We start from the raw sequence: 27,775 nt of genomic DNA, 5'->3' as shown, positions 1-27,775 counted from the left end.
GGCGCCCGCCTCAGTCGCAGACAGGGCCTGGGATGGGCCGTCGCGCAATCAACTCGTGGGGGTGGCTGCAGCGCGTACGCCTGGGTCGGGGGGAGGGCGGGAATGGGAGGTGGACCCTGCAAGGGGCAGGAGAAGGGTGGGGACCGGGGTGGGTGGGTCCAGCCGGGAGCCAGGCTCCCCCGCGTCCCTACCCCCACGTGGCCGCGCGCAGCCAATGGCACGCCCCTGGCGGGCGCCCTCGGGGCGGGAGGCGGCCCCCCGACCGGCCCAGGCCCCCTCCCAACCTGAACTTCGTTTTTATAAACGTCCCGCGATGAGCTAACCTGTTGGAGGGCGGGAGGGCCGGAGGCGGGAGGCTCACAGAGGGAGAGAGGGCTAGAGGAAGAGGGCGGGAGCGAGCGAACCAGAGAGAAAGGAGAGGAGGGAGGAGGCGCGCCGCGCCATGGTGTCCTGCGCGGGGCCAGGGCCAGGGCCGGGGCCAGGTCAGGCCAGGCCATGAGCCGCGCTGGGAGCTGGGACATGGACGGGCTGCGGGCGGACGGCGGGGGCGCCGGTGGCGCCCCAGCCTCTACCTCCTCCTCTTCGGTGGCTGCGGCGGCGGCGGCGGCGTCAGGCCAGTGCCGCGGCTTTCTCTCCGCGCCTGTGTTCGCCGGGACACATTCGGGGCGGGCGGCGGCGGCGGCGGCGGCGGCGGCTGCAGCAGCGGCAGCCTCCGGCTTTGCATACCCCGGGACCTCTGAGCGCACGGGCTCCTCCTCCTCGTCGTCGTCTTCTGCCGCTGTAGCGGCGCGCCCGGAGGCTCCCCCAGCCAAAGAGTGCCCAGCGCCCACGCCTGCTGCGGCGGCTGCAGCGCCCCCGAGCGCTCCAGCGCTGGGCTACGGCTACCACTTCGGCAACGGCTACTACAGCTGCCGCATGTCGCACGGCGTGGGCTTACAGCAGAATGCGCTCAAGTCATCGCCGCACGCCTCGCTGGGAGGCTTCCCCGTGGAGAAGTACATGGACGTGTCAGGCCTGGCGAGCAGCAGCGTACCGGCCAACGAGGTGCCAGCGCGAGCCAAGGAAGTATCCTTCTACCAGGGTTATACGAGCCCTTACCAGCATGTGCCCGGCTATATCGACATGGTGTCCACTTTCGGCTCCGGGGAGCCTCGGCACGAGGCCTACATCTCCATGGAGGGGTACCAGTCCTGGACGCTGGCTAACGGGTGGAACAGCCAGGTGTACTGCGCCAAGGACCAGCCACAGGGGTCCCACTTTTGGAAATCTTCCTTTCCAGGTAGGGGCGATGGAGAAAAGGGACCTACACGAGGGAGGGGGAGAGAGAAGAAGAAAAGAAAGGACTAAGAGTATTCGCCCCTACTTGGGAGTGGGTGCCTGTGCTCCACACCTGACCAGGGTTAACCCAGTGGAAGTTTGTCCAGTTCGTGTGAAATCTGTAAATTCCTCCTCTGATTTCAACTGCCTCCGTCACTGCCCTTTCTTTCCTGTGTGCAGCGCAGACACGTTTTTCTCCTAAAGTTGAGGGTCTCTGCGTGCCGTTTCTTCGGACCTCTCCCTTTTCTCCTAAAGAGGCCTTTTTCCTAAGAAGCCTCACAGAGTTGCAACCCCCCCATTTTCAAAGACATCACTGCTCCAAGATGACCACTAAAGCTTGTTAGATCAAGCCCACAAGCTCCAAACATAGGAACGCAGGAAATCAAAATTTGAGCAAAAGACCTGAATTTGTATGTGTCTATGTATGTGTGTTTGTTTTTATACAACCGACATTTGCAGAAACTGTCCTCATGAACGTGCCCAGTAACCACACCATAAAATTGCAGGCTTGTTAAGATGCCGGTTTGAGAAACTATGATAATCAATCAAATTAACTTTTGTTGTTAAGTGCAAATAATCTTTCTTTAATAACGGGTAAGTAATATGTCTATGTACATAATAAAGACCAAACAGCGTGGCTTTTTTTTAATTTCCTGCACCCCTGAAAACACACACACACACACATAAACAGACACACACAGTCCTCAACTAGGTGCTCCAAATATCCCAGCCTAATTTTTCTTGTGCTTTTGTTTGTATCAGGGGATGTGGCTCTAAATCAGCCAGACATGTGCGTCTACCGAAGAGGGAGGAAGAAGAGAGTGCCTTACACCAAACTGCAGCTCAAAGAACTGGAGAATGAGTATGCCATTAACAAGTTCATTAACAAGGACAAGCGGCGGCGTATCTCGGCTGCTACGAACCTATCTGAGAGACAAGTGACCATTTGGTTTCAAAACCGAAGAGTGAAGGACAAGAAAATTGTCTCCAAGCTCAAAGATACTGTCTCCTGATGTGGTCCAGGTTGGCCACAGACAGTTTAGAAGCCATTCGGTTGTCTCCAAAAGGCCTTTGGAAAGACTTGAATATGTATTTAATTCCTCCCACCCCCTGCCAATGGTGGCAAATTTTGTGAATTGTTTTTCTCTCTTCCACTTACCTGGTTCTAAAACCTTCTGCTGCCCAGCCTGACTGTGTAGTTCTGTTTTTTACTTGTTTATTATTGGTTTTGTTTTTGACTAGGGTTTTTTTATATCTGTTTTTAATGTTCTGTTTCTCCCTCTAGGCCAGTATAAAGGGACTTTAAGTATTTTTTCACAATCCCCCCCCAAATGAATGTCTGAAGCGCCATTCTGATTTAAGGTTTTGGTTTTTTTTAAATTACTTTATTTGTTTGTTCCCAGCACTGATTATCTTCATAATCCACTAGGACAGAATGGTTTTCAGTCATTCATATCCTGTAATTAGTTAATTGAATCATTAGCTCTCAGCAGTTGCCCTGAGGCAAGTGGAAAGGCAGGCAGTGCTCTGGGGTCACCGGGAAAGTCTAAAAACAGGAGGCTGAAGGTACTGTGATGGCTTTAAAAGTGGCCACCTTATCAAATAGGGTTTGTATCAATATTGAAATGAAGACGATCTTTCCAACTTTGGGTGTTTTGCTTGCTGTTTTAATTGTATATTTTTAACATTTTGTAGGTTTGTGTTTTCATAATCTTTAATTTGAAACTCATGTGTCCTCATGGATTGTGGATGCCTTCATTTCTTGAACTCTCAATGCATATATTTAAATGGCTGCAATCAGTAGAGTGACCCACGGATGGCATAAATGCACCTCCTTCTCTTGGCCTTGAATCTATGGGTCTGGGATTGTGGCTATCTCCTCAATCCTCAAAAAGAGGCTGAATGAATGTGGCCATGGGTGGGAACTTACATACAGAACCCAGTGAAGAACCTGACTGTCTGAATAAATGCATTGGGCCTCTCATGGAGCTGTAAAGCATCCAACAAATATGAAAAATATGAAGTTCCAAGGCCCAAGAAGAAAAATAATGATGTTTCTGAAAGTGATGATAATTACTTTTTTAAAGTGCTGCATATTTATACAATTGAGAGATTATTTTTGTAGATGTAATGTCTGTGAGCTGGGATACATAGGCAGTGCTTCAGGCATTTAAAAATCACTTTTTACTCCTAGGGAGATGCCAATAAACAGAACTCTCTTGTTTCTTCTGAGTCCTTATACATTTGTTTTATTTTTTCAAGTTTGTGTTTCCTCTTGAAATGGTTCTTATTTATTACAAAATCTTGATATCTTGAACACAATTATGTTCTCTGTAGATGAAGAAAACTCAACACTAATTCTGGTTTCTGGGACCTTCATGCTCTCCACGTTTGCCCCCTTCCCTCCCTTTTGCCCATGACTTTAACGTAAGTAGTGATGTTTTAAAATGAGGATATAATTTGCAGTGTTTAAAATGATATTTTATACCAGGCCAGCTCAAAAAACAATAAAATTTTACTTTTCTTTCACTATTGTCAATTTATTTATATAGTTCTATTTATTTTTTTAATCCATATGTATTTGTATGCCTGTGCATAGAAAAACTTACTCACTTGAAAATTTTCAACCTAGAAAGACCATTATAAATATCTGAACTACGAAGGTCTTGAAATTAGAAAGACATATCCATATTTGGCAATCGAAAAAGAAACATTTCAAGCTTATCCCATATCACCTTCTCTGGGCAGTCTGCACAGAGCAGTTGACAACTGAAAACATAATTATAAAATCTAAACTTTCAGACGCAATTTTTAGGCACTAGAATTTTCTCTTTGAGGCCTTTTTGCCACTCAGGGAAATGGCCGCTGAGGAACTGGATGACTCCTCATGGTTAGCTCCCCACACAATCAACTCACTTGTTGCTAACGTTTTCGTGTGTAAGTTAGTTACATACTGATATTTAAAACCTCACTGAGTGTGAAAACTCTCCTGGTGGGAGGGCTCCCTCATGACTTTGAGAGAGAAAACGCAGAGACCTAAGACTTGGAGCTACTTTCGTTTTCTCTGTCCCAGCTTGATTTCTTTCATATCTTACTGCCGACAGTGGACAGTTAACTTCGTTTTTGAGAGGGAGGGACAGAGACAGAGAGACAGAGAGAGAGATTTGATCGCGATTCAATCTCTGCAGAAGAAATAACGCATGTACAAGGGGCCACGCCATCCCCCATCTTACACTTCGGCAAGGGTCGTTAGCGTTTTTGTGGTTTTTCTCAAAAGATATGTTTTCATCGGAAACGGGCACATTTTTCCTTTCTCCTCATCGCCAACCTTCCCCTCCATTTTTGGTGAGTGCCACACTCCAGAGCGTCACTCCATTTCCAGGTCTATTTCTCGGGTTTCCCATCCTGGGTAGGGGAGATTGCCTCGAGATTTTCCTTTCATCTCTAGTTTGCATGTCAGTTCCCCCCCCCTCCCCGACTCCCCCCGCCTTGGAGAAATAGTAGGTTTGCTGAAGATTAAAACTGCACTCAAACGCTCTCTGGAGGAATTTGGATTCAAAGCTAAATCAATAACAGAAGGAGGCTTTGTTATTTATATGCGTTCCCTTTATATTCCAAATTGCGGAGGGAGGGAAGGAACTGGTAAGTGGCCCAGGCACTGGGAGGGAGGCCCTCGGGGAGCCTGGGAGGCTAAGGGGGCTTGGAGAGAGGCCTTTCCTTCTGTTGGAGACAGGCGGCAGGAGAGCAGCTCAGAAACTGGGCAGGTTTTTAGAGCCGCGGGTGGGGAAACAAGGCCCCCGTGTCGCGTGACTCAAGAGGCGAAGGAAGCACTGGAGCCGGGACCCACTGCCAGACAAAGGGCGACTGCAATGCTTCCCCGCCTCTGGCAGCCCTCTGGGTCCCTCTGGCTCCGCTGTCAGGGGCGGCCTTGCCTCCAAGATCTCCTGCTTTCGGAGGCGCTCGGCTGCGTCTGAAAGCGCACTGTGACCGCGCGGGCTGGCGACCCCAGGGCGGCCGCACCGCCCTTCGCTGTTGATCTTGACCGTGCGGCTGCGCCTCGATAGGCATGGAGCGCGCTCGCCATCTCCTGGGCGTTGGGCGGCATTGGCAGAGCTCGCTATTAGCTCCTCAGCCAAATCCTTTCCCATTCTCTCAATTACCAGCCAAGCCGCCTCCCGCCACTACTTTCCACCCCGACCCTCCCTCGATCCGGGTCCACAGCTCTCATAAGACTTTGTCTGCCAGACCTCGAAAGTCATAAACCCGGGGAATGAAGTGGGAAGACTGGGCAAGGAGCAATGGAGGGAACCCTAGCTGTTCCTGTCTTTCCAGTTTTTCACTTAGTTCTTTTATGCCTTTAGTCCTGAGGCACAAATAGCTGTTGTAGGGTTGCCTAAAGGTCCTAAGGAGACACCACTCGGCTTGGAAATAACGAGGAATCGTCTTGCACTGAAACGTGAGGAGCAGAGACTGCAGGGACCCCTGGAGCTGGAGCTTTCGGGAGTAACGAAGCTGCAGCTCCTCGAAAATAGGATGGGTTCCCCAAAGTAAGAGCTCTTAGGGATCTGAGGCTTGTGTTCCCTTAAGTATCTAGGAACTGGGGTTGCAGCTTGTGCTTGCCCCCACCTCCCAAAAGAGGACGCGAGAGAGTGAGTCTGTGTGCCTGAGCTCCTAAGGAAACCCTCTGGCAGAGCCAGAGGAGCCTCAGACGTCCCCACCCCCACGTCCTCACCCCCTCTCCCCGCTCCCCACCCCCCCCCCACCAGAGCAGGAGGAAGAGGCCGATTGCGTTCCCCAGAGCCACCCAATTGGTCGCCATAACTCACACAATAAAGTCGCAGCGCGGTGGTCAGTCTTGCCCTCCGGCGGCGCCTGTGTGGTCTCAGTGCGGGAGCCCGCGATCTAACCAATTCCAGCTTGGCTCGCAGACCGAGGGTCCTGCTGCAGGCTGAGACTGGCGCCGGTCACGGGGTCTCCAAGGGTCTTGGGATCGGAGGCAGGAGGGGGAGGACCCCTAGTCCGCTGACCGGACTAGGCAAGAGGGCCAGCGGCGGGGTCTGAGCACACCGCTCCCAGCTAAGAACTGCTGCCCTTCCCACTTCGCTGTTTGTCAGACCCGTGAACTCCTTATCCCCGGCACTCCTGGGGGCGCTGAGGCGAGGAACTCTGCTAGCCAGCTGCCTCCGAACGCCCGCTCTTCCCCGGCCAGGTGACTCTGGCTCTTCTGCCTTTCCACACCCACTCAGGGGAGTTCGTCCTGCTTTGCCCTCCACTTGGTGGATGGGGACACCACGGAGTTCTGGTTTGCAGTGTGTAGTCCCGGAGAGGACTCCTGACGATAAAAGGAATGTAGCCATTGGCCACGATTGGTGGATCAAGCTGATGGGTTCCCTGGCGGACATTCTCCTTGGACCTATATGGCAACTTCCCTAGGATCAGAGTTCTTAGCCATGGGAACACAAACCAGGAGTAGTGTGGCCTCCTTCCTGGATCCCAAACTTGGGTAGTTTGTGATGCCCTTTTTGTGTCTGCGGCCTGGGACTGAGGGCTCAAGCAGTGAATGGGTCTTTGCTGCCAGATCTCCAGGCAGAGGTCTCTGGAGAAAGCCTTTCTGTGGGAGTGATTGGGGTAAGAGTGACATTGCTTAGGCCAAGGGACAGAGCTCCTGGTGCCGCCGGACCCCGCCCTCTCCGGACAAGTCGAGAGGCGCCGGTTAATGGAAAATGCCTCCGCTGGAACTTAAAGCCTGTAGATGCAAGCTGGGCCCAGAAAGCCTGCGGAAAACGGATCACAAAGCCAATCACAGCCAAGAAGAGTCCCAAGGGACACTTGGGCAGAAGCACCCTCTTGCCCGAGGTCCCCAGCTGCCGAAGCCGGGCTTGGAACCCCTCAGAGAGTTAGTCTTCGCTCAACTTGATTTGGTTCTGCTGGGAGCCTCGTCTTTCGCCATCGAACATTGCGGGTGTTATCATAATACTCTGAAGGGGGGGAAAACGGGTCGGGGGGATGTAGGCGGCGCTGAAATGACCGGCTTTGAAGAACCTGCAGGCAAAGTTTCGTCCAATCGTCTGAGCCTGTCCCCTTATTCCCGGTTGTAACTAAATACTGTTGCGAGCGCAGCCGAAGCCCTTTGTTGGAGATGTGTGAGCGCAGTCTCTACAGAGCGGGCTATGTGGGCTCGCTTCTGAATTTGCAGTCGCCAGACTCTTTCTACTTCTCCAACCTGCGGCCGAATGGCGGCCAGTTGGCCGCGCTTCCCCCTATCTCCTACCCGCGCGGCGCGCTGCCCTGGGCCGCCACGCCAGGCTCCTGCGCCCCCGCGCAGCCTGCGGGCGCCACTGCCTTCGGCGGCTTCTCACAGCCCTACCTGGCTGGCTCCGGGCCTCTCGGCCTGCAGCCCCCAACAGCCAAGGACGGACCCGAAGAGGAGGCTAAGTTCTATGCGCCCGAAGCGGCCGCTGGGCCTGAGGAGCGCGGTCGTACCCGGCCTTCCTTCGCCCCCGAGTCTAGCATGGCCCCTGCAGTGGCTGCTCTCAAAGCGGCCAAGTATGACTACGCGGGCGTGGGTCGTGCCACGCCGGGCTCCGCGACCCTGCTTCAGGGGGCTCCCTGCGCCCCTGGCTTCAAGGACGACACCAAGGGCCCGCTCAACTTGAACATGACAGTGCAGGCGGCGGGCGTTGCCTCCTGCCTGCGACCTTCACTGCCCGACGGTAAACGGTGCCCATGCTCCCCGGGCCGGTTTGGGCCGGGACGGGAGGTGGGGTTCAAGGGAGAGTGTAAGGGGAGGTGAGCCGCCTGGGGGCGGGCATTAGACAGAGAACGGGCTGGGCTGACGTGGATTGGGGCTGTGTTGCAGGCCTGCCGTGGGGGGCGGCCCCGGGGAGGGCCCGCAAGAAGCGGAAACCCTACACGAAGCAGCAGATTGCGGAGTTGGAGAATGAATTCCTCGTCAACGAATTCATCAACCGGCAGAAACGCAAGGAATTGTCCAATAGGCTGAACCTCAGCGATCAGCAGGTCAAAATCTGGTTCCAGAACAGGCGTATGAAGAAGAAGCGCGTGGTGCTGAGGGAGCAGGCGCTGGCGCTCTACTAGCCGTGCGCGTGGCCAGGGCCCGGCTGGGTCTGCTCTTTTGGACAGAGGCCTTGTTTGGGGAGGGGGATCTGGGGCTAAGGCTAAGGCTTTTCCTTCGGTTCCTTCTCTGCTAGTCCCAGAAGCCACCAAGAGATTTAGAGACCAGGCCAGCTCGGCCTCCTTGCTTTCCTCAGTCCCTGAGAAGCCCGTGAGAAACCTGCGGAAGTACAGTGCAACTCTGGCTGGCCTTAAGGCTTCCACGTGGGGGCACTGAGACCACCTCTCCTTGCTCCTGGCTGGGGCATTTGCACCCACCGCTCATTCTTGCTCCCTGGTACCTGGATTTTTCTGTTTCCACCCAATTCGTTCTACCTTTCCCCCTCTCTCCAGCCCCTTCAGCCTATAGCAGTTGCCTAGTTAGGGCTCAGAGTGGAAGGCCACCTGAGGGAATGGAAAGGACGGTGAGTACAATTAGGTCTCTGCAGCAGAAGCCCTTTGTGGCAAGGCCAGTATCTTCACTCTGGAGAAAGGAAAGGGCATCATCCACCCTCCACCCTCCTGTCTGCTCTGGCTGATTTGAGAGGACAAAAGCCACACTAGATCTTCAGACTTTGAGAGGAAAAGGGAGAGAAGAGGAGGGGCTGGGTGGTGGGGTAAACTTGGAGATATCTCGAAATGAGAAATGTGAAATAGGCCGGCCCCTCCAGCTGGGTGGAATAGAGTGGAACCTTCATTTCCTGAGATGGGATGAGAGAGACTGGGGCTCCAGACAAAGTACCATCTCCAGACAAGACTGGCAAATATTGCCCTACTCCCACCTTCTGGTACATGCCTAGGCCAGGCCCATGAACCCTGTAACTGGATACCCAGAGCCTACCTCTGGGGAAAGGAGCTGCTGGTCTGGTTGGAAGCTCTGTTGCACAGGGAGGAGGGAAAGATATCCAGGGGGAGGAGAAGGGAGTGAACAAGAGGAGGAGGGGTGCTACACTCCGGCTGTAAATATGGCTTTCCAGTTGAGGTGAGTAAAGGTGTTGGCACATCTTTCTTTCTTGAATTACCTTAATGGACTCTCAAAAGGATAGGCAAAAGATCCTTCTCAAGAGTCAATGGTTGGGGAAGGAAATCTCTTAGATTCTCCACCCGGCTAGCTGCTCTTGACAAAGCAAAGAGGACCAGAAGTTCCTCTCACCGTCTCCACCATCTGCCAACGCTACCAGAGGCCCAGCTACTGTGCCCCTTCTGAGGCATGTCTGGCCTGTCCCAGTGGAGACTTCAAGGCCCTGGACCCTGCCAGGCTTGCCTCATGGAGGCAGGGGTTCCCAAATGCCAGGTGGAGTTGTTCTGGGTGTATTGGAGTGTCCCGCCTTAATCTCAGTGAACAAAGCCTCCCCTTGGCCAGCTCATTCCACTATCCCTGCCTCTTTTCCCTCTCCTTCTGACATATAGCACTCCTCCTTCACACCTTCTAGCATGATACACAACCCAAGGATTCAGGATGCCTTCCCAAAGTCCAGTGATTTCTTTTCAGTGGAGGACCTGGCCCTAAACCTGGAGTGGGCACCTCACAGAGAGCCCTGAGCCTTAGCCTAACTGACTTCAGTTGATGTTTAGACTAATTTCATTTTCTAGGCTATCTAATAGTTATCATGCATGTTTTGTTTTGATTTTGTCGAAAACAGTAGCTTGTATATATCGGACACAATATATACAAATGTTTTGAGTGAAAATAAATATTCAGGTCTGAGACAAGCTGTCAAGGGGCTGAAGTCAATTTTTCAAAATGTTTTGGATTCCCCCTTAATGTTTTTCAGGCCACCAAATTCGTTTTTCTTTTCTGACTATTGTTTCACCGCGGGTGTTGACTGTTCGTTAAATGAGAAAATGGCTTCCGAGGCGGTCAGGAAATGGTGTGTAAAAGCCTCGAACCAAATATGTTTGGAATATCCAAAAGGGAAGGACCGTGGCAAATGTGAGTGTGTCTCACATTAAGGGGACTCTCAGTTTGTTGCAAGCTGGGACTTCTGCACTTAGCCTAAATTCTCAAACTTTAAAGCTTGCTGTTATTCAGGGTCTGTAAAGATTTGAGGTTCCTCAAATTTCAAAACAAACCGTCTGTCTCCACGGAGTTTTGGTCCGGCTTCTCTGGAACCGGCTAGGTCCTGCTAAATCCTTGATACCAGCCAGTTTACCAGGAGCCCAGCAGACTCCCTTGGGAAATGGGGCCTCAAAACTCCCTAGTCCATCTGAACCTCTAGCTCAGTCTAGGAAAGTCAGGGCCTGCTTGCTACTCATCTTCTTGCAAACACCAGCTCCTAGCTGGTGGAGGTGGAAACTAGCTTTTAGCTAGAGGAAGAATTAGTAAAACTACTAAATCGCTAATACTAAATATCCAACATTTCAGCTCCCCTTCCCAGAAGCAAATTTGGTGTATAATTAAATTTTTAATTGTTCTTTAATTGTACATACACACACAACTATATATACATATATGTGTATATACTCAATAGGAGAGAAAGAAGCAAGAGCTGCCAAGGTCCTATGGCTCAAAAGGATTCCCCACCTGGCTGGACACATAGAGGCTATGGTACCCAGAGCAGGATCTCCAAGTCTGACTCTGCATTCAGAGGTTTGCCTGCTCAAAAACAACTGAACAAAGGCAGAAGCCGCACTGAGCCCTCTGAAGGCTGGGGGAAGGAGGAGGAAAGCATACGTACTCAGATCCAGGCCTTAAGACAGACAACACAGAGGCCGTTTCTTTCCAAAATATATCATGAAATCATCCTGTTCTTTTCCTTTAGCCTGGGATGAGTGGGGAGAGGGGATATTCATGGAGATCACTCCTCACAGAAAATTAAATTATTCTAAATATAAAAACGTATCTCTTGGTTCAGCAGTTTTTTCCAAATCTATCCCGTTTGCTATTTGACACAAATACAACGACTCTGGTGTCTCCTTCCATAGCCCGGGTTCCCGCAGAGATTTGGAACCACTAAGAAATTTGTAAGAAAAAAAATGCTGAAGAGAAAGGACGCTAAAATCTGAGTGCTCAACTTTCTCTTCAGAAAGACAAATGTGTCCTCTGAAATGCTGCAGTCCAAGCGGGCCTCTTGACTAGGAAAACGGTTTTAAAAAGAGAAAAAAACCAGCTTCGTCTGTCATTCAATCAGTTGCAAACTCAGAGGGCGGCGGGGACGGGGGACGCTTTTAAGGCCTGGGGGTTCTCCCCCAGGGAGGCGGGCTGGGGAGGCTTCCGGGATGCCGACGGGTGGAAGAGAAATCCGGAATCGTTGTAAATATTCATGTGGGGGGGATGCCCCTTCACCCGCCTCTCCCAGCTGCATTCCCCCCTCAGTGATAGTGGGGGAGGGCAAGGCGACTGCCCCACTGTCCTTAGACAAAGGTGATCTCCTCATATTTTTGTTCTCCCGTCGCTTGACTTAAGGAGTCCATTCCGAAGACTCTGCAGGGAAGGAACTGGCTCTGGGTGTTTTCCCTGCGTTTCTCTTCTTTCGTTTCTTAAAAGAGCATAAATAATTAAAGTTTGGCAGGGAGGAAAAGCTTTCTTGCAGAACTGTAGTGGCAATAAATGAAATGACTCAGAATCCCTTCCCCAGTCAGCTTTTACGAGAGCTGCCAGACAGTGTCTGTTCACGTTCTCCAGATACCAGGGGCGCCCTGACAAAGTTAAGGTCAAGTTAGTGTCTTATCTTGGGTGGCTCAAAATCACCGCATCGCGTCCCGTCGCTGTGCGGAAAGCTCTTCCTCGCGGAGCTGCTGGCTGCGCCCGGAAGGCCTGGTGCGCTCCCTGCGTTTCGGGTGGGGCCGCGCAGACAAGGACAAGGCCACAGAGCCGGGGTCTTCACGGTAGGTTCTCGAGCGGGACGCGCGGGTCCGGAGGCTGCGGTTTTCCCTGGGTTTCGGGAATGGGGGCAGGAACTAGGAGGGAGTTGAGGCCAAAGAGCCAAGCGGGCTGGGACTGGAATGAAAGCGCTCTGGGTTGTGGAGTGGGTCGGGGGGCAAGGGTCCGCGCTAAGCAGCCGAAAGGGACCGGCCGCCCCCTTCGCCTGTGCACCGGCGCGCTACTGCAGTTGGCTCACCCTCCCCCGCCAAATCGCTGCTCCCGCCGGAGCTGCCGTCGCCATGTCGTTGAACTTGAATGGTTCGTCCTCCCCATTTCCCTCTTTGGCGGTCAGGAGGCTCCACACTGGGGGCGCCAGGCTGCCTGCGCCCCACCCCGTGCTGCCAGCAGAGAGAAGGTGCGAGAATTTTTGCGAACCCCCCAGACACATAAAGACCCGGATTGAAGTCATTGCCGCTGCCCTGGGTCCTGAGCTACCGCAGAGCCAGTGTGTAGCGTCCGAGGAGCCATTTTAGGAGAGAGATCCAGGGGCGTCGACCACGAGTCCTAAAGGGAGAGGCTTAGGCCTGGGATGGAAATGGGGAGGCAGATGCGTGTGCTGGGGGTCTGGGTTGAGAAGAATGTCAGCTGGAATCTGGGCGGGGGTGCCAGTTGTGGGGAAGGAGCACACAAGATGGGCAGTTCTAGTTGGGGTAGGCTCGGTGCCCTCCAGTCGCCACAGACCTATTTGCGCAGTGTTGGGGGAGGGAAGCAGACATGGGAAGGGGCGGAGGAAGGAGAGAGGAAGAGAGAAAGGGAGGGAGGAGAAAAAGAGGAAGGGGGGGACATCAGCCAGAAAATAGATATTAGCTCAGACCACCCGCCTTTTCTCTGTCTGTCCGCACGGTGGGCAGAGCGCACAGCACCGGCACTGCAGCAGCCCGGGCCAGGGAGGGAACCAGCATCACAGCCAGCGCCGCCTGCCCTGGGTATAGGACTGAGGCCCAGGCCCCAGCACTGGGATTGCCTGGGCGGAGGAATCTTGGGGAAAGGGGCAGCCTCCTGCCTTCGGTTCTGGGATTTGGGTTTGGGAAGGGACGGTTTACCTTTGAAAACCGTCTTCACTCTTGGAGGTGGGAGCCCAGGCCTCGTCTGGACCCATGGGCTAGGAGAGGGTCGCGGTAGGCTGGGAGGAGAGTGAGGCCTCAGGGGAGTGGATGGGGTGCCCCGCGAAGAGTCTGCCTCAGAGCCAGGTGACACAGAGGGGCTTCAGTAGGAAGTCAGGCGCCGCTGAGAGCCCTCAGAGAGACAACTTATTTTGGGGGAGGGACTGAAGTGACCATGCCAGCCCAAGGGTGCCAGAAGAGCCTCGGGGAAACGCGGCGTGGATGCGCAGGCCTTGGCGGGGCTCCGAAGCAGTGAAGGGTCTGGGTGTAAGGCGGGCACCCAGGCCAGGCCTGAAAGCAGAAGGGTGAGGAGGACGGAGGTGCAAGTGTGAGGGGGTTGTCTCTTGTGGGGAGCCAGCGGGATGCCAGGCACCCTGAGAGTAGGACTCCAGATCCTTTTGTTCACCAGACTCCCCAGATTCTAGGGAGGCCAGGGGCCACGGGCTGAGCTCCCTCCTGGCTTTAGTGCTAAAGGGGAAGGCAGAGAGGCAACAGAGAGAGAGACAGAGACAGTGACACACAGCTTAGGGGAAAGGAGGGGAGAGGATGAGAGGGCAGAGAGAGACAGGAGAAAGGAGACGGGAAAGCAAGAGGAAGGAAGAAGGAAAGCGGAAAAGAAGGGGAAGGAGAGAAGTGAAGACATGAGAGAGAAGGGAGAAGACTGACGAGAGACCAAGCAAGGAGAAAGAGAGACAAGAACAGAGAGGGAAAGCAGAGAGGAGGGAAGAGAGCCGGGAGGGCACGAAGGCCCCGGCCTGGGTGAGTGCCTAGGCGGTGAGTGGCCTAGGTTTTTCCGAGGTCAGCCCTCGTACCCCTGGGGGCAGAACCGGAAAGAGCCAAGTCACTCCGCGCTGAACGCGCTGGGCAGAGAAATATGTAAATCAGGGCTCCCTGCGCCCTGGAGAGTGGCGAAATTACGCCCGCCCGGTGAACAAGAAGCAACAAGCTCCCAGGCGGGTGAGCTGCAGAGGGTGGCAGAGTCGCGGGGGAGGGAGCGGCTGCAGTAAGGGGGGTGGGGTTCGGAACCTCACACCCTCACACCTAGTTCCTAGCTTCTAGGGAGCCTGGAGCCGGGGCTCCCCCCCTCGCTCGCTGCTTCTCTCCCTTCCCCCTTCCTCCCCCTCTTCCCCCTCCTTCCTCCTCCCCGCCGGCCTCGGTCCGCGTACTTAAAGCGGCGCGGGAGGGCGGACGCGGGCGGGCGGCCCGTTCGGGCGGTGGCAGATGCGCCCAGCGGTGGCAGCGGCCAGCGGCGCGCAGGTGACCGGCCTGAGGCGCAGCCTGGTCAGGGAGCGCCCTGGGAGAGCTGGCGGGAGAGGGCAGCCGATCCGCCCCCAGCGTCTCGGCGCCAGGAGCTGTCCCAGGGCCTGTTGGCGAGCGTTGATATAGATATAAGGACATTTCTCTTCATGGCGTCACGTGACATAATTACCACCAGAATCAATCAAGATGAATTGCACGTCAGCGCCCGGTGGGGATTTTTGCTTAGTTGATCCTGGCCCAAGCCTCTTGTGCAATCGATGGCTCAGGTTGGCTGCGCGGGGAGCGGCCAGGGGCTCGCTGGCGCGCACGCCGCTGAGCCATGAACGACTTTGACGAGTGTGGCCAAAGCGCAGCCAGCATGTACCTGCCGGGCTGCGCCTACTATGTGGCCCCGTCTGACTTCGCTAGCAAGCCGTCGTTCCTTTCCCAACCGTCGTCCTGCCAGATGACTTTCCCCTACTCTTCCAACCTGGCTCCGCACGTCCAGCCCGTGCGCGAAGTGGCCTTCCGCGACTACGGCCTGGAGCGCGCCAAGTGGCCGTACCGCGGCGGCGGCGGCGGCAGCGCGGGGGGCGGCAGCAGCGGGGGCGGCCCCGGCGGGGGCGGCGGCGGCGCGGGGGGCTACGCTCCCTACTACGCGGCAGCGGCGGCGGCAGCGGCGGCGGCCGCGGCGGCCGAGGAGGCGGCCATGCAGCGCGAGTTGCTCCCGCCCGCGGGCCGCCGGCCGGACGTGCTCTTCAAGGCGCCTGAGCCGGTGTGCGCTGCGCCAGGGCAGCCGCACGGCCCCGCGGGCGCCGCCTCCAACTTCTACAGCGCGGTGGGCCGCAATGGCATCCTGCCACAGGGCTTCGACCAGTTCTACGAGGCGGCGCCCGGGCCCCCGTTCACCGGGCCGCAGCCCGCGCCGCCTCCCGCGCCGCCACAGCCCGAGGGCGCAGCCGACAAGGGCGACCCCAAGACCGGGGCTGGTGGCAGCGGGGGCAGTCCCTGCGCCAAGGCGACCACTGGCTCGGAGCCCAAGGGGGCAGCAGAAGGCAGCGGTGGCGACGGCGAGGGCCCCCCGGCGGAGGCGGGGGCCGAGAAGAGCGGCGGCGCAGGTAGGCACCGGGTGCTGGGAGAGCGGTGGGCCCGGGGGCCGCGGGGGCGGGGGGGCGGCGGGGGCCTCCCTCTGCTTGCACCGTTTTATGTGCTACTTTATAAGCATTCGAAGAGGTTTATACATCCTATAAGATTTCCCGGGCCGTTGTAAAGCGTGTTTATGGTAGGAAACCAATTTAGGTGGGCTTAAGGTAGTCTTGGAGGAGGACATTAATCGCTGTAGAGAGCCTTTTCCCAGTTTTGGGCAGGGGGGTGCTAGAGACCATGGAGGGAGGGAGGGAGATTTCAAGTCAGTGTGAGTGCGTACACCCGAGCCTCCTGCTTTTAAGGGAGAGAGGCGGGGGGTGGGGAGGGGGGGAGTTTGATCCTTGCACTGGACTTTATCCAAGCCGCTAGCTGACGCGCGCCGCTGGAGTCAAGCAGATGCCCCGGCGGGCCCGCTCTTGTCTCTCTTCCCTCAGGTTCCACTTTAGAGCCTGCCTTGCCCTCTGCTTCCCCACCTCCGTGCCAGGCTCTGTGTGTGTGTGTGTGTGTGTGTGTGTGTGTGTGTGTGTGTCTGGGCGTGAACACATGTCCACGCCTGCACTGTCTCCTGTGCCCGCCCATATATCATCCCCCACGACGCAGGCAGGGCCTTTCAGCCGCGGCAGAGAACGTCCCCAACGGGGCCAGGGTCTGGCCCTCGCTCAGTGGCCCGGGCGGGCGGGTGGGGGCTGGCAGGCAGCGGCCCCTCTCACCCCTTGGTCTCTTTGCCTTGCAGTGGCCCCCCAGCGGTCCCGGAAAAAGCGCTGTCCCTATACCAAGTACCAGATCCGCGAACTGGAACGCGAGTTTTTCTTTAACGTGTACATAAACAAAGAGAAAAGACTTCAACTCTCTCGGATGCTCAACCTCACTGACCGGCAAGTCAAAATCTGGTTCCAGAATCGCAGGATGAAAGAAAAGAAACTGAACAGAGACCGTCTGCAGTATTTCACTGGAAACCCCTTATTCTGAGAGCTCCAGGAAGCGCCCCCTCCCCAGCCCCACTCACCCACCCTCCTTCCCACCAGCCTGCCCTCCGCAGGCCCAATGTCCTTGGGTTTAATGACGTCTCTTCTCTGTGGAACTTCACGATTCCTTCCCACGGTCAACTCGGGACCTCCCAGCGACCACTGCAGCCTGCGGACGAGGCCGGGACTTGGCCGAGCGGATCCTAATAAGGGGAAAATGGTAAATGCAAACGTCCGTTTACAATTTTACCGCCAATGTGCTGTCGTTCCCCCTCCCCCTCTCCGAGTCCTCGTGGGGACACGGCGGGGTCTGTAGGAAGTTAGGCCGGGTTGGGTGTGCTAGAAGGCGCTGGTGTTTTGCTCTGAGTTTTAAGAGATCCCTTCCTTCCTCTTCGGTGAATGCAGATTATTTAAACTTTGGGAAATGTACCCTTAGTCTGTCATATCAAGGCATGAGTCACTGTCTTTTTTTTTTTTTTGTGCGAATAAATGGTTTCTAGTAAAATGGAGGTTACAGCTTCAATACACTGTATGAATTCTCCTCTTCGAGGTTTAGTGCTTCATTAGGGTATTTTAGTGGCCAGAACCTATGCAACTGAAAATCGAATGAAATACTTTTTAGTCCCACTAAAATAGTAGTCGTTCCCTCCCACCACCTCTAGGTTACTGGTTTTAAAAATCATGTTAGTGATGAATTTCTGAATTGACGATGTGACCAAGAAATGCTGGCGCTGCCTTCTCCAGGCAGTAAGGCTGGGGCAGCAGAAACCTAAGAAACAAACTCCCACCCCTACCCCTAGTCTAGTGTACTTGGGATTTCTGAAAAGAAAACAACCATTTTAAAAAACTGGTTAGAAAATCCAAATGATCTCTTACAAACTAACAAGGAGCCACAGTCCCTTAAAAGAAGGAACCAAAATTAGAACCTTCCATTGAAGGGAGAAGTTTTCAAAAAGAAAGTCATTAGTAGGTGGAGAGGGCTTGCTGGTATCATCAGTGGACCTGAAGCAGGGAAGGTAAACCCTCCCCGCCCCCCACTGAAATAGGGCCAGGAGCTGCAGACCCTCTCACGGCATTTATCGCTTCAAGTTAAAGAATGTGGTGAGGACTGTACTGCACTTTATGTTGCAGGGCCAGGCAGGCTGTTTACAAAACCTTGAACTGTCTAGACAACACCATAAAAGCCAAAGTTCTAAACAGCTTAATTGGGTTATATTATACACCTTCTGGTGGACCCAAAAGAGATTTCCGCAATGTGCAATAAACTGGAGGAGTGAGAAAAGCTTCTCTCTCTCTGAAAAGAGTGAAGTGAATCTTATGACTCTTAACCTCTCCTAAGCCCAAAGACAAAATATAAATCTGTAAATGCACAGTATCCCTTGCATCTTCCAAGGAGTCATGCATTTCAAAATGCAATTTTAAAAATTGCTAAGCCTTATTTGGGAAGGAAAAAATAAGTGTATAAATGTATGCCTTTGAACTTCCGAAATGTCAAGGTCATCACCTTTAACCTTTCTGAATAATTAGGAGCCTTAAGGTTCTTCTTGATTTTCAGCTGCCACCCACTCTCACACATACATGCTCACACATAGCCAGAGCCACACACACACTTATGACCACACAAAATCATACCAGGAGCTCACCATAAATCTAAGAAAATTCCTAATTTCAGGATCAATAACCTTAATTTCCCTGCAAACGTTTGGGTAATGCAATAACAGTCAACTTCTTTTTTAAAATACTGATCAGATTAAAATGCATGCTAGCTGCTTTCACTACAGCTAGGAAAGGCTGAGAATTTTGGCGGAGGGTCTTAAATAGTGATCCCCTTTGCTTTAATGAAGAACTGCAGTTTTAAAATCAAGCATTTGAAAGAGGGAGTTTTGTGCAGCCTTACACCTTCATTAAATTTGAAAGCAACTTGCCACCCTGTGAAATAAATTATTGCACTTTCTATAATAAGAAACAAAAGGAAATATAATTATATTGCTTTTAAAAGCATCCTTTGGTGAAAGATGCAATGGAAACAAAGCCTACAATTGAAAAATTTCGTTAAGAAGGGGATTCCTTTGGGATTCTAGATATCGGTTAAAATGTCAGTGCCACAATAGTATGATCGTTACATGAGCTTAAAACTGTTTTTCTTTCTTTCTGTTTCCATCTATTTTTTAAAAACTTCATCTAAACACAGCAAGCTTGTGTGCCCACCACCCAAGGCAAGCCGAACCCGAGATACCATTTCCCGTTTGCAGGGGCCTGGAGATCCACACGAGGGCGCGCTCACGTTCCAGAAACCGCGTTTGGCCAAGAGGCCGCGGTACCTTATCTGTCCAATACTGGATTCTAATAGGCGACCTCAACCCCTTACAAACAGGCGGCAGCTAAGGTGTTTGCTAGTTTATTTGTTCTAAGCAGCCATGATGTGTGAGAAGCTGTATAGAGACAGAAAACGGAGCAACTAGATTCAAGAAACAGATAACCTAATCTTTGTCTTTTTAAAGATAAAGCTATTGCAAAAGAATAGCTTGGTATAACTTGATGGTGTGGAGGAGAGTTTTCAAAGATAAATGTATGCATTTTGAAATACACCATAGCCACTGCTAGTTAATTAAATTAGGGAAAATCAATTTTCTTGGTTTCAGTGTGGTGAGCCTTGTCTAGGGTTGGACACCTCCCCACTTACATCTCCCTACCCTCCCCCCGCAAAACAAAAAAAACAAAAAACAAAAAACAAAAAAAAAACCTTCCTCGGTTTTGCCCCCTCTCAGACCGCCTGGGATGATTAAAAGGCTTTTGTTTATAACAGATCAGGGCGCGGCCAACTTAACCAAATGTCTCTCAGAAAAAAATAAGACGAATGGGGGACTGGGAGAATCGTTCTGGTTTAGGGAGCCCGGGGCCTTGCCTGGCGTGTGCGGCTACCAGTGGCGACCGGGTGGCGCCGGCAGGACTGTGAGTTGGTGTGCCCAGGCTGGGCTGGGCTGATGCGGCCACGGGGGAGGCAGCAGGCACTCAGGGGGAAACGTTTATACTTCAAGGCGTTGTGGAACGGGGAATGTATTTGAAGCAAACGGGCTTTGCGTTTGACAGAACACGCCACCCTTCCAAACTGCACGCCGGTCTTGAGCAGAGTTGAATTTTGACTCTCAAAAGCAGTGCATTCGTTGCGTGCCCTCCCTCCTCCAGCAAAGCCCCTGCCTTGGAGAGGGCCTGTGTCCCGGTCCGGAGTTCACAGGAGAGGAGACAGGGCTCCCGGACATTGGCCTCTCTAAGGGAGGATGACTGCCCCCTTTCCCTCTCCGAAGTTCATTGTGAAGAGCCTGCAAGCCCCAGAATTAGCGCCAGCCTTGTTGACCCTCCAAGCCCTGGACCAAAGGCCCTGGGGCCTGCGGCTCGCCCGTCTCCCGGAGCTGGCCTCAGCTTTGGTGGGGAGGCTGGGGCGCCAGTGAGCCCCCGGGCGAGGCTCCAACGAGTGGTGTAGGTGTTCCCCGCGGGCAACCTTGGCTCCACCAGTCTGACCGCCGGTCCAGCTTGGCCATAGTGAGGCGACCTTTCCCGAGGCTGAACGGGGTCCTCGGTCTATGTGGGGTGAGAACTGCCCTCCCTAAAGGTTGTTGTGTTCCTCCCAAGGCGGCCCCAGCGGCTGCACATCTGGCTGTGAGGGGCCCCTTGGACTTGGCTGGCAGCCGCCTGCGAAACACTGCTTCTCAGCGGTCTGCAGTTCCTTTCCTCCCTGCGCCCAAGATGGGCCTGACAAGGGCCCGGAATCAGACCAGGACCTCTGGGGGCTGAAGACCTCTCCCCACCCCCATCTTTCAGAGTGTATGGGGCTTGCGGAGAGTGGCCTTGGATCCTGAGACGCCAAGTTCTCAGACTCTGAAGTGGAAGGGAAATGCGCGAAGTAGGAGTCTTTTGTGTCTGTGAAGAAAGAGGCTCTCTGGCCGCCGGCCCTTGTTGCACGTCTCGATAGACCCCTTCTTGCATTGGTGGTAGACTCCTCATTTGCCCCCTAGATTTCCTTTCACCTTGGCTTGGAGGTGCACAGTGCAACCCGGAGCAGAGCCCTGGGAAGACAGCTTTTCATTGACTCCATCCGCTCTGTCCCCAAAGAGTGACACAGCCCAGAGGTGGCTCGGGACCCTAATCCGGGGTGACCCTAAGAGCCCACAGATCCACTCAGGTCCAGGGCTTCAACTTTTCTTCCAGGAGACAAGAGTGCAGATGCAAATCACTTTTTGATTACAAATGCTAATTTCTTGCTCAAGCTATTCTTTTAATTTTTCCCTGGAAAGAACTGTGGCAGGGAGCAGGGCGTCTTGGTACAAATATGGGTATTCATCTCCTTTATGGTGCAATATTGATTTATTATTAATGGTAACCGCTCCAACTGATCTAAAGATGATCAAAAACATCAGCTACATTAAATACTCATAAGCAAAATAAAGGCTGGCCTTTAGAGCACTGCCTTTTTATTCCATTTGTCTCATCTCAGCCTTAGAGTCTTAGGCACACTTTCCATCCTTTGGGGCTCAGATCATTCTTTTGTATTATTTCTATCTTGCTCGATTTTTAAATGATAAAATATCTCAAAATATTGACAGTCTCTGGTCTCAAGGAGCGGGTCTGAAGGCAGAAATTTTAAAGATAAAAATAAAATTTTGTGAGAACAGATTCAAAACTATATCTGATATACACACTTTTGTCTGTGAGTAAAAACCTATTTAACTCTAACTAATATGGGAGTGACTTTGAGCTCAAAGTCACTGAAAGCTGAAATGGAAAGGTCCCCAAATTCTGAAGACACATCCTGCCTATTCACTGCAGACCTACCCGCCCGCAAGGAATTGCTTGTTTTTAGCCTGTATGTTTTCTTCATGTATAAATAAAGATTATGAAAGGGCATTTGATGGGCATAAAATTCCCGATTAGATTAAGCAGTCTTGCCTTGCTTGGGGTAGGGAAAATTGGGCAAACGAGTTCCCAGCAGCTCTCTTGGCTGAGAGGCAAAAGGGAGACACTCGATACTGCTGGAGCGCCAAGCTAGTGTCAGGGCGCCTGCGGCAAGCGAGTGCAGCGGGCACTTTATCCAGCCTTGGGCACGCTTAGCCCTGGCGTGGAACAAGATCTCTACTATGTGATAAAGCAAATTTCAGGGCGCTGATCAGTGGTTGTTAGCTTTGAACAGTACCTTAGCAACCTAGAGTCAAAAGTTACGGGGTTTTTTTTTGTTTTTTGGTTTTTTTTTTTTCCTGCCGTCCTCAACCCCCACCCCCAAGCTCACAAACAGCCACCCCTGTGGAAAGGTAATGTTTAAACCTCAGGCTATGCTGGGATGCCGTAGCCAAAGCAGTTAGAGGCGCCAGGCTTTTAACCTGACAATGATGTTGTATTTGAACAGCTGCATAAAGGTTTAAAAGGTCTGTCTCATTGCCACCGCGGAGTTTTTTAAAAGAGGTTATTGTTTGGGCGAGAGCACTGAGAGGGAACAAGCGAAACGGTCCCAAGGCCGAAAATAATGTTCAACGCTTGTTTCCACCAGGCCAGGGGAGATTCCTTTTTGGGAAGAGGGACAAAGGGTTTGTTGGGAAAGGGTTTTGTAAAGGAGCGGGCGGGCTACTAGGTCCCCCAGAATGCTGAGGCGCTTTAATGAACATCAGGCCCCAAAGAAACGTTCTGTTGAGGCGGACACCCAATTTACCCACAAGTTCAGTCTCTGGGCCTGAAATCCAAGGCCAGCCCATGTCCCAGCGAGTGTGGGGAAGAGAACACAGATGCCCTCCCAGACTGAGAACTGGTTCACGGTCAGAGTTTCTGGGGCTGCTTTAGTTTCTCGGCTGGCAGGAAGGGAACCTGGCAGGCCGAAGGACGGCTGCAAGCTCTGGCTGGCCCCTCACTCAGGGCAAGTCTTTGGAAATCAAGGTTAAAGCTTCCCGCTGCTGCCCCGAGGCCCGGGCTTCCGCAGGGCGGCTCACCCGCCTGCAACCAGAGAGGGAGGGAGGAAGTTGTTGAAGTTTCTCATAAAACTCTGAGTTTCCATGGTGGTAGTGGTGGTAGTGGTGGTTCTTTAATGAGCTGGACCACAACATCAGACCATATCCTTTTTATAGAACTTTCCCTCACCAAAGGAAAGAGAGAACTAAGATTCCCACCACCTTCCCCTCCCTTACCCAAGCAAAGTCTTGTCAAATAATTTTAGGAATTGTCCAAAACTGTAAAACTCAACTTCTGACAAAAGTACAGCTTTTAATATTTGACAATTTGTGTTAAAACAAAAATTGACCTTCTTGGTTAGCAGCGAAGGGGAAAAATCAATAGTATAATTTTCAATAATTCATAAAGTGAACGCCATTATGCTAAATTTAACTATTAATCTTATCCTTTACAAAGTCTCGATTGATTTGTTAATAAAGTATCTTCCCGTGTGTGGCAACAGCGGGCATAACTCTTTAAAAACCTTCAGAAGCAAGAAAATTACCAAGTAGCCCAAGAATGTAGATGAGAATTTTATTGATCGCCCTGATTCTTCTTAATATGTATTAATAAATTCCACAACCTTTTGTACCTTGCACTTGTCGGAAACCAATGCTTTTACAAAATCCATAAAAGGAAAACATTTTTCTTTGCAGAAGAACCAAATGACACCTTTGCATTTCTCTCTGTCCTTCTTGGCCCAGTCAATTTTCTAAAACTTCTGGATTCTGAGGGTCAGACTTTCCCCTATTCTTAATTTTTTTTTCCTTTCTTCCTTCCTTTCTGCCCTCCATTATCAGGGTGTGGGGAGAGAAACCTCGGTTTAGTTCTCCTGCCGGGAGCCCGAGGGACGCTTTCGCGGATAGTGAACTGTTAGCAAAGAATTGTCTCTGGGCTGAAAGCTCCCAGAGGTCCGGCCCCGCAGAGGTCAGGGTGTGGTTCCTCTGAGAGCCGAAGGCTCGTGTAGCCCGCTGGGGCGCATAGGGACCGGGAGCCAGGCAGGAGGACCGAGGGGGAGGACAACGCCGGGACCCGACCCATCCATGGGGATCTGGGCCCGGCCAGCTGCTTGGCCTCCCGGCCCTCTCAGCCCTTTTTTGCCTCCACCCTCCGAGAGACACCTTGGACGCTTCTTTGCCCCGAGGGGTCTTTCCTTTGGACCCCTGAGGTGGGATGTCTCAGGACCCGCGGAATCCGACTCACCTTCCCCGCTGGGCTGCCCGGAACTAAATTAACCAGCCTGCGCCCCCACCCGCTTGTCCTGGACCCGGCCCTCTTAAGCGCGTTCTGTCTGGGTGTGTGTGGGGGGGATGCTTCTGTGCGCTGGCGCCAGGGCATTCTGGCTTCCCTCCCCGTCCGTGAGTGTCCACTTGGAGGCCCCTAGAGCTGAGTCTTTCCTTCCGCCAGTTGGGTCCAGTGGCCGAAGCGGGGAACGCGAGTGGGGCGGGCTGGCCGGGCGTGCCCTGGAGAGGCGGACTGGAGGGCGGCGGAGAGCGCTGGGCCGGTTGTCTCCAGCGCGCACTATCGCGGGCGCGTAGTAGATGTCGCTGTTGTCCGTGCTTACGCGGCTGGCCGGCCAGGCTCTGGAGCACGTGACTTGAGAGGAGGCTGCGGCTCAAGGCCATTTTCAAATCTCATTGGCTTGGTTGTCATGTGGTCGGCAGAGGCATCCACAATTACACGGGGAATGTTTTCCTAGAGATGTCAGCCTACAAAGGACACAATCTCTCTTCTTCAAATTCTTCCCCAAAATGTCCTTTCCCAACAGCTCTCCTGCTGCTAATACTTTTTTAGTAGATTCCTTGATCAGTGCCTGCAGGAGTGACAGTTTTTATTCGAGCAGCGCCAGCATGTACATGCCACCACCTAGCGCAGACATGGGGACCTATGGAATGCAAACCTGTGGACTGCTTCCGTCTCTGGCCAAAAGAGAAGTGAACCACCAAAATATGGGTATGAATGTGCATCCTTATATACCTCAAGTAGACAGTTGGACAGATCCGAACAGATCTTGTCGAATAGAGCAACCTGTTACACAGCAAGTCCCCACTTGCTCCTTCACCACCAACATTAAGGAAGAATCCAATTGCTGCATGTATTCTGATAAGCGCAACAAACTCATTTCGGCCGAGGTCCCTTCGTACCAGAGGCTGGTCCCTGAGTCTTGTCCCGTTGAAAACCCTGAGGTTCCCGTCCCTGGATATTTTAGACTGAGTCAGACCTACGCCACCGGGAAAACCCAAGAGTACAATAACAGCCCCGAAGGCAGCTCCACTGTCATGCTCCAGCTCAACCCTCGTGGCGCGGCCAAGCCACAGCTCTCCGCTGCCCAGCTGCAGATGGAAAAGAAGATGAACGAGCCCGCGAGCGGCCAGGAGCCCACCAAAGTCTCCCAGGTGGAGAGCCCGGAGGCCAAAGGCGGCCTTCCCGAAGAGAGGAGTTGCCTGGCTGAGGTCTCCGTGTCCAGTCCCGAAGTGCAGGAGAAGGAAAGCAAAGGTCGGTATGAGCAGAGTTGCCACCCCAGCGGGGCGCGCAGCCCGGGAACCCGGCAGAGAGGGAGTGCCGGGGTGCCCAGCGCCGAGCCGGCGCCCGACTTGGCAGGTGCTGCTCCGCCTGGCTTTTAGAGGGGTGATCTCAGCCCTGAGAGAGTCCCCGCTTCTCCCCTGCTGCCCTGGCCCTCCCCGCCAGTCCTCGCCCCACACTGATGGCGCCCGGGCAGAGGAAAAGCTTGCCGGTTTTATTTTTCCTGAGCTAGACCTGAAACACAACAAAAGAGCGCAAAGGAGACCTGCGGCTCGTAAACACGACCCCAGAGCCTCCTTTCTCCTGCTCAGAGTTGCAGTTCCAGTTTTGCTTTGAGCCCAATGATCATGTTAAGGTGACCCAGGGCACCGTGTTCGTGTTCAAGTGTATGCACCCCGCATCCTGCGAGCTTGGGGATGGTGAGGGGAAAGAGATGGCTGGTCTGGTTGGTGCTTGAGTTGGGAAACAGGGCTTACTGCCTTTGCTGGGCTAGGTAACCTTGGCTTTGTTTAGGAAAAGTGCTGCAGGCTTTGTAATCCGTCGGCAAAGAGGGCAAAGGCGGAGGGGGAGAGTGGAACCCGCATTGCCCACCCTGCAAGGCCAGCCTTAGTGCTGGGCTAAGGAAAAGAGCCAGGGATCTGGCTTTTTGAGAAGGAACCCCGCTCCTCTCCCCCCAGGGCTTAGAGGTGGGCCACAGTGGGGGGCTCCATTTCTGGGGGAATGCTTTTGTGTGGGGGCAAGAAGACATGAAAATTAAGGAAATTCTGGGGAATGCAACAATACCCAGGCAAGGTGGGGAAGGTGCTCTAGCTTCCCCATTTATCTTTTGAAAGAGAATGAGCACCTATAAACCTGACTGTGGGGCTCCCTGACTGCCTAGGAGAGGTGGTGGAAGAAGCGGCAGATTTGGGGACTTGAGGCAGCAGTGGGGTTGGTAGGCTTGTCCAGGTTGTGGCTTATTCCCCTCGGTCCCTGTTACAAGCTGAACCTTTAGAATGTTGCTGGGGTGATCTGGAAAGTTTACTATTGTACTAATGTTTTGTACAAGTCAGAAAGTTGAAAGAGAGAGAGAGAGAGAACTCAAAAGCAGACTGTCCTGCCATCATGTCATTTAAGTAATGTGGCATCAGTGTAAGATTCCCTTCCAGGGCCCACTTCATGTGAGTAATGTTTAATACTAGCATTTTCCAAAGCGGCCTGGCTGCCAGCAGGGTCATGGCCAAGGGTACATTTGAACAGACTGAAGAAAAAAACCAAAACCAAAACCAAAAAAAAAAAACTCTTGATTTTTTTTCTTCTTCTCCCTTTAATTTTGTTAGAGGAAATCAAGTCTGATACACCAACCAGCAATTGGCTCACTGCAAAGAGTGGCAGAAAGAAGAGGTGCCCTTACACTAAGCACCAAACGCTGGAATTAGAAAAAGAGTTCTTGTTCAATATGTACCTCACCCGCGAGCGCCGCCTAGAGATCAGTAAGAGCGTTAACCTCACCGACAGGCAGGTCAAGATTTGGTTTCAAAACCGCCGAATGAAACTCAAGAAGATGAGCCGAGAGAACCGGATCCGAGAACTGACCGCCAACCTCACGTTTTCTTAGGTCTGAGGCCGGTCAGAGGCCAGGATTGGATAGGGGGCACCGCGTTCCAGGGCCCAGTGCTGGAGGACTGGGAAAGCGGAAACAAAACCTTCACCGCTCTTTGTTTTTTGTTTTGTTGTATTTTGTTTTCCTGCTAGAATGTGACTTTGGGGTCATTATGTTCGTGCTGCAAGTGATCTGTAATCCCTATGAGTATATATATATATATATATATATATATACACACACATATATATATTAAAAAACTTAGCACGTGTAATTTATTATTTTTTCATCGTAATGCAGGGTAACTATTATTGCGCATTTTCATTTGGGTCTTAACTTATTGGAACTGTAGAGCATCCATCCATCCATCCAGCAATGTGACTTTTTCATGTCTTTCCTAACACAAAAGGTCTATGTGTGTGGTTAGTCCACAAACTCATGACATTTTGAATACATCCAGTACTTTAAAAATGACATATATATTAAAAAAAAAAAAAAGATTAAGAAAACCCACAAGCTTGGAGGGAGGGGGACTTAAAAAGCACATTACAATGTATCTTTTCACAAATGAATTTAGCAATTGTCCTTGGTGAGATGGGATATTGATGATTTATGCCTTGTAGCCTTTCCCTTGTGGTGCATCTGTGGTTTGGTAGAAGTACAACAGCAACCTGTCCTTTCTGTGCATGTTCTGGTTGCATGTATAATGCAATAAACTCTGGAAACGAGCTTGCTCCCTCTGCTTTCTGAAATGGAAATATGTTATGGTGGAAATGAAAGCCTATGGTGAGATTATCTTCTGGTTACACTCCCTTTTTGGGGCATTTGGGCAGGGGAGTCATAGACTAGGAGGGAAAGGGAGATGGGGGAGAAAAGCTGGAGGAGGCCTAGGGTGTTGGATTTTGGCAGTGGTTGGGGGAGAGGAATGATAAGCTAGCTTGAGAGTGAAGTT

General features: G+C 52.6%; 4 protein-coding genes across 6 annotated transcripts; all 4 read left to right on the top strand.

Moving 5' to 3' along the window:
• Window positions 1-331: 331 nt before the first annotated feature.
• Window positions 332-3,543, top strand: HOXD13 (homeobox D13). Its single transcript, XM_033232114.1, has 2 exons — window positions 332-1,279; window positions 2,080-3,543. The coding sequence occupies exons 1-2, from the start codon at window positions 496-498 to the stop codon at window positions 2,328-2,330; spliced, it is 1,035 nt and encodes a 344-aa protein (XP_033088005.1). The 5' UTR covers window positions 332-495; the 3' UTR covers window positions 2,331-3,543.
• A 3,122-nt stretch (window positions 3,544-6,665) lies between these two features.
• HOXD12 (homeobox D12) lies at window positions 6,666-9,018 on the top strand. Of its 2 annotated transcripts, none has more exons than XM_033231053.1 (2): window positions 6,666-8,030; window positions 8,177-9,018. In XM_033231053.1, exons 1-2 carry the CDS (start codon window positions 7,457-7,459, stop codon window positions 8,413-8,415), a joined length of 813 nt encoding a protein of 270 aa, XP_033086944.1. In that variant the 5' UTR covers window positions 6,666-7,456; the 3' UTR covers window positions 8,416-9,018. The 2 variants fall into 2 exon arrangements, with proteins under 2 accessions (XP_033086944.1, XP_033086945.1); XM_033231054.1 differs by having other exon boundaries at window positions 6,666-8,058; window positions 8,177-8,415.
• A 5,579-nt stretch (window positions 9,019-14,597) lies between these two features.
• Window positions 14,598-27,548, top strand: HOXD11 (homeobox D11). Of its 2 annotated transcripts, XR_004441694.1 has the most exons (3): window positions 14,598-15,755; window positions 16,517-16,968; window positions 26,561-27,548. XR_004441694.1 is itself a non-coding variant. In XM_033231048.1 (2 exons), exons 1-2 carry the CDS (start codon window positions 14,978-14,980, stop codon window positions 16,750-16,752), a joined length of 1,014 nt encoding a protein of 337 aa, XP_033086939.1. In that variant the 5' UTR covers window positions 14,598-14,977; the 3' UTR covers window positions 16,753-21,008. The 2 variants fall into 2 exon arrangements, 1 of the variants encoding a protein (XP_033086939.1); XM_033231048.1 differs by lacking the exon at window positions 26,561-27,548 and having other exon boundaries at window positions 16,517-21,008.
• On the top strand, window positions 21,143-27,548 carry HOXD10 (homeobox D10). The gene is made up of 2 exons (XM_033231046.1): window positions 21,143-25,214; window positions 26,561-27,548. Exons 1-2 carry the CDS (start codon window positions 24,470-24,472, stop codon window positions 26,836-26,838), a joined length of 1,023 nt encoding a protein of 340 aa, XP_033086937.1. The 5' UTR covers window positions 21,143-24,469; the 3' UTR covers window positions 26,839-27,548.
• Window positions 27,549-27,775: the final 227 nt, after the last annotated feature.

The sequence above is a fragment of the Trachypithecus francoisi genome, unplaced genomic scaffold (genome assembly GCF_009764315.1).
Source record: "Trachypithecus francoisi isolate TF-2019V2 unplaced genomic scaffold, Tfra_2.0 Lachesis_group13, whole genome shotgun sequence".
Taxonomy (NCBI): domain Eukaryota; kingdom Metazoa; phylum Chordata; class Mammalia; order Primates; family Cercopithecidae; genus Trachypithecus; species Trachypithecus francoisi.
The sequence above is the reverse complement of the archived record's forward strand: the minus strand, read 5'-3'. Positions and strand labels throughout refer to the sequence as shown.

What these genes read in the sequence shown, in the direction of transcription:
- HOXD13 (XM_033232114.1), top strand. Translation starts at nt 496, where the DNA reads ATGAGCCGCGCTGGGAGCTGGGACATGGACGGGCTGCGGGCGGACGGC. An exon ending in TTGGAAATCTTCCTTTCCAG is followed by an intron (nt 1,280 to 2,079) that starts GTAGGGGCGATG and finishes TGTTTGTATCAG; the next exon opens with GGGATGTGGCTCTAAATCAG.
- HOXD12 (XM_033231053.1), top strand. Translation starts at nt 7,457, where the DNA reads ATGTGTGAGCGCAGTCTCTACAGAGCGGGCTATGTGGGCTCGCTTCTG. An exon ending in GCGACCTTCACTGCCCGACG is followed by an intron (nt 8,031 to 8,176) that starts GTAAACGGTGCC and finishes GCTGTGTTGCAG; the next exon opens with GCCTGCCGTGGGGGGCGGCC.
- HOXD11 (XM_033231048.1), top strand. Translation starts at nt 14,978, where the DNA reads ATGAACGACTTTGACGAGTGTGGCCAAAGCGCAGCCAGCATGTACCTG. An exon ending in CGAGAAGAGCGGCGGCGCAG is followed by an intron (nt 15,756 to 16,516) that starts GTAGGCACCGGG and finishes TTTGCCTTGCAG; the next exon opens with TGGCCCCCCAGCGGTCCCGG.
- HOXD10 (XM_033231046.1), top strand. Translation starts at nt 24,470, where the DNA reads ATGTCCTTTCCCAACAGCTCTCCTGCTGCTAATACTTTTTTAGTAGAT. An exon ending in GCAGGAGAAGGAAAGCAAAG is followed by an intron (nt 25,215 to 26,560) that starts GTCGGTATGAGC and finishes TAATTTTGTTAG; the next exon opens with AGGAAATCAAGTCTGATACA.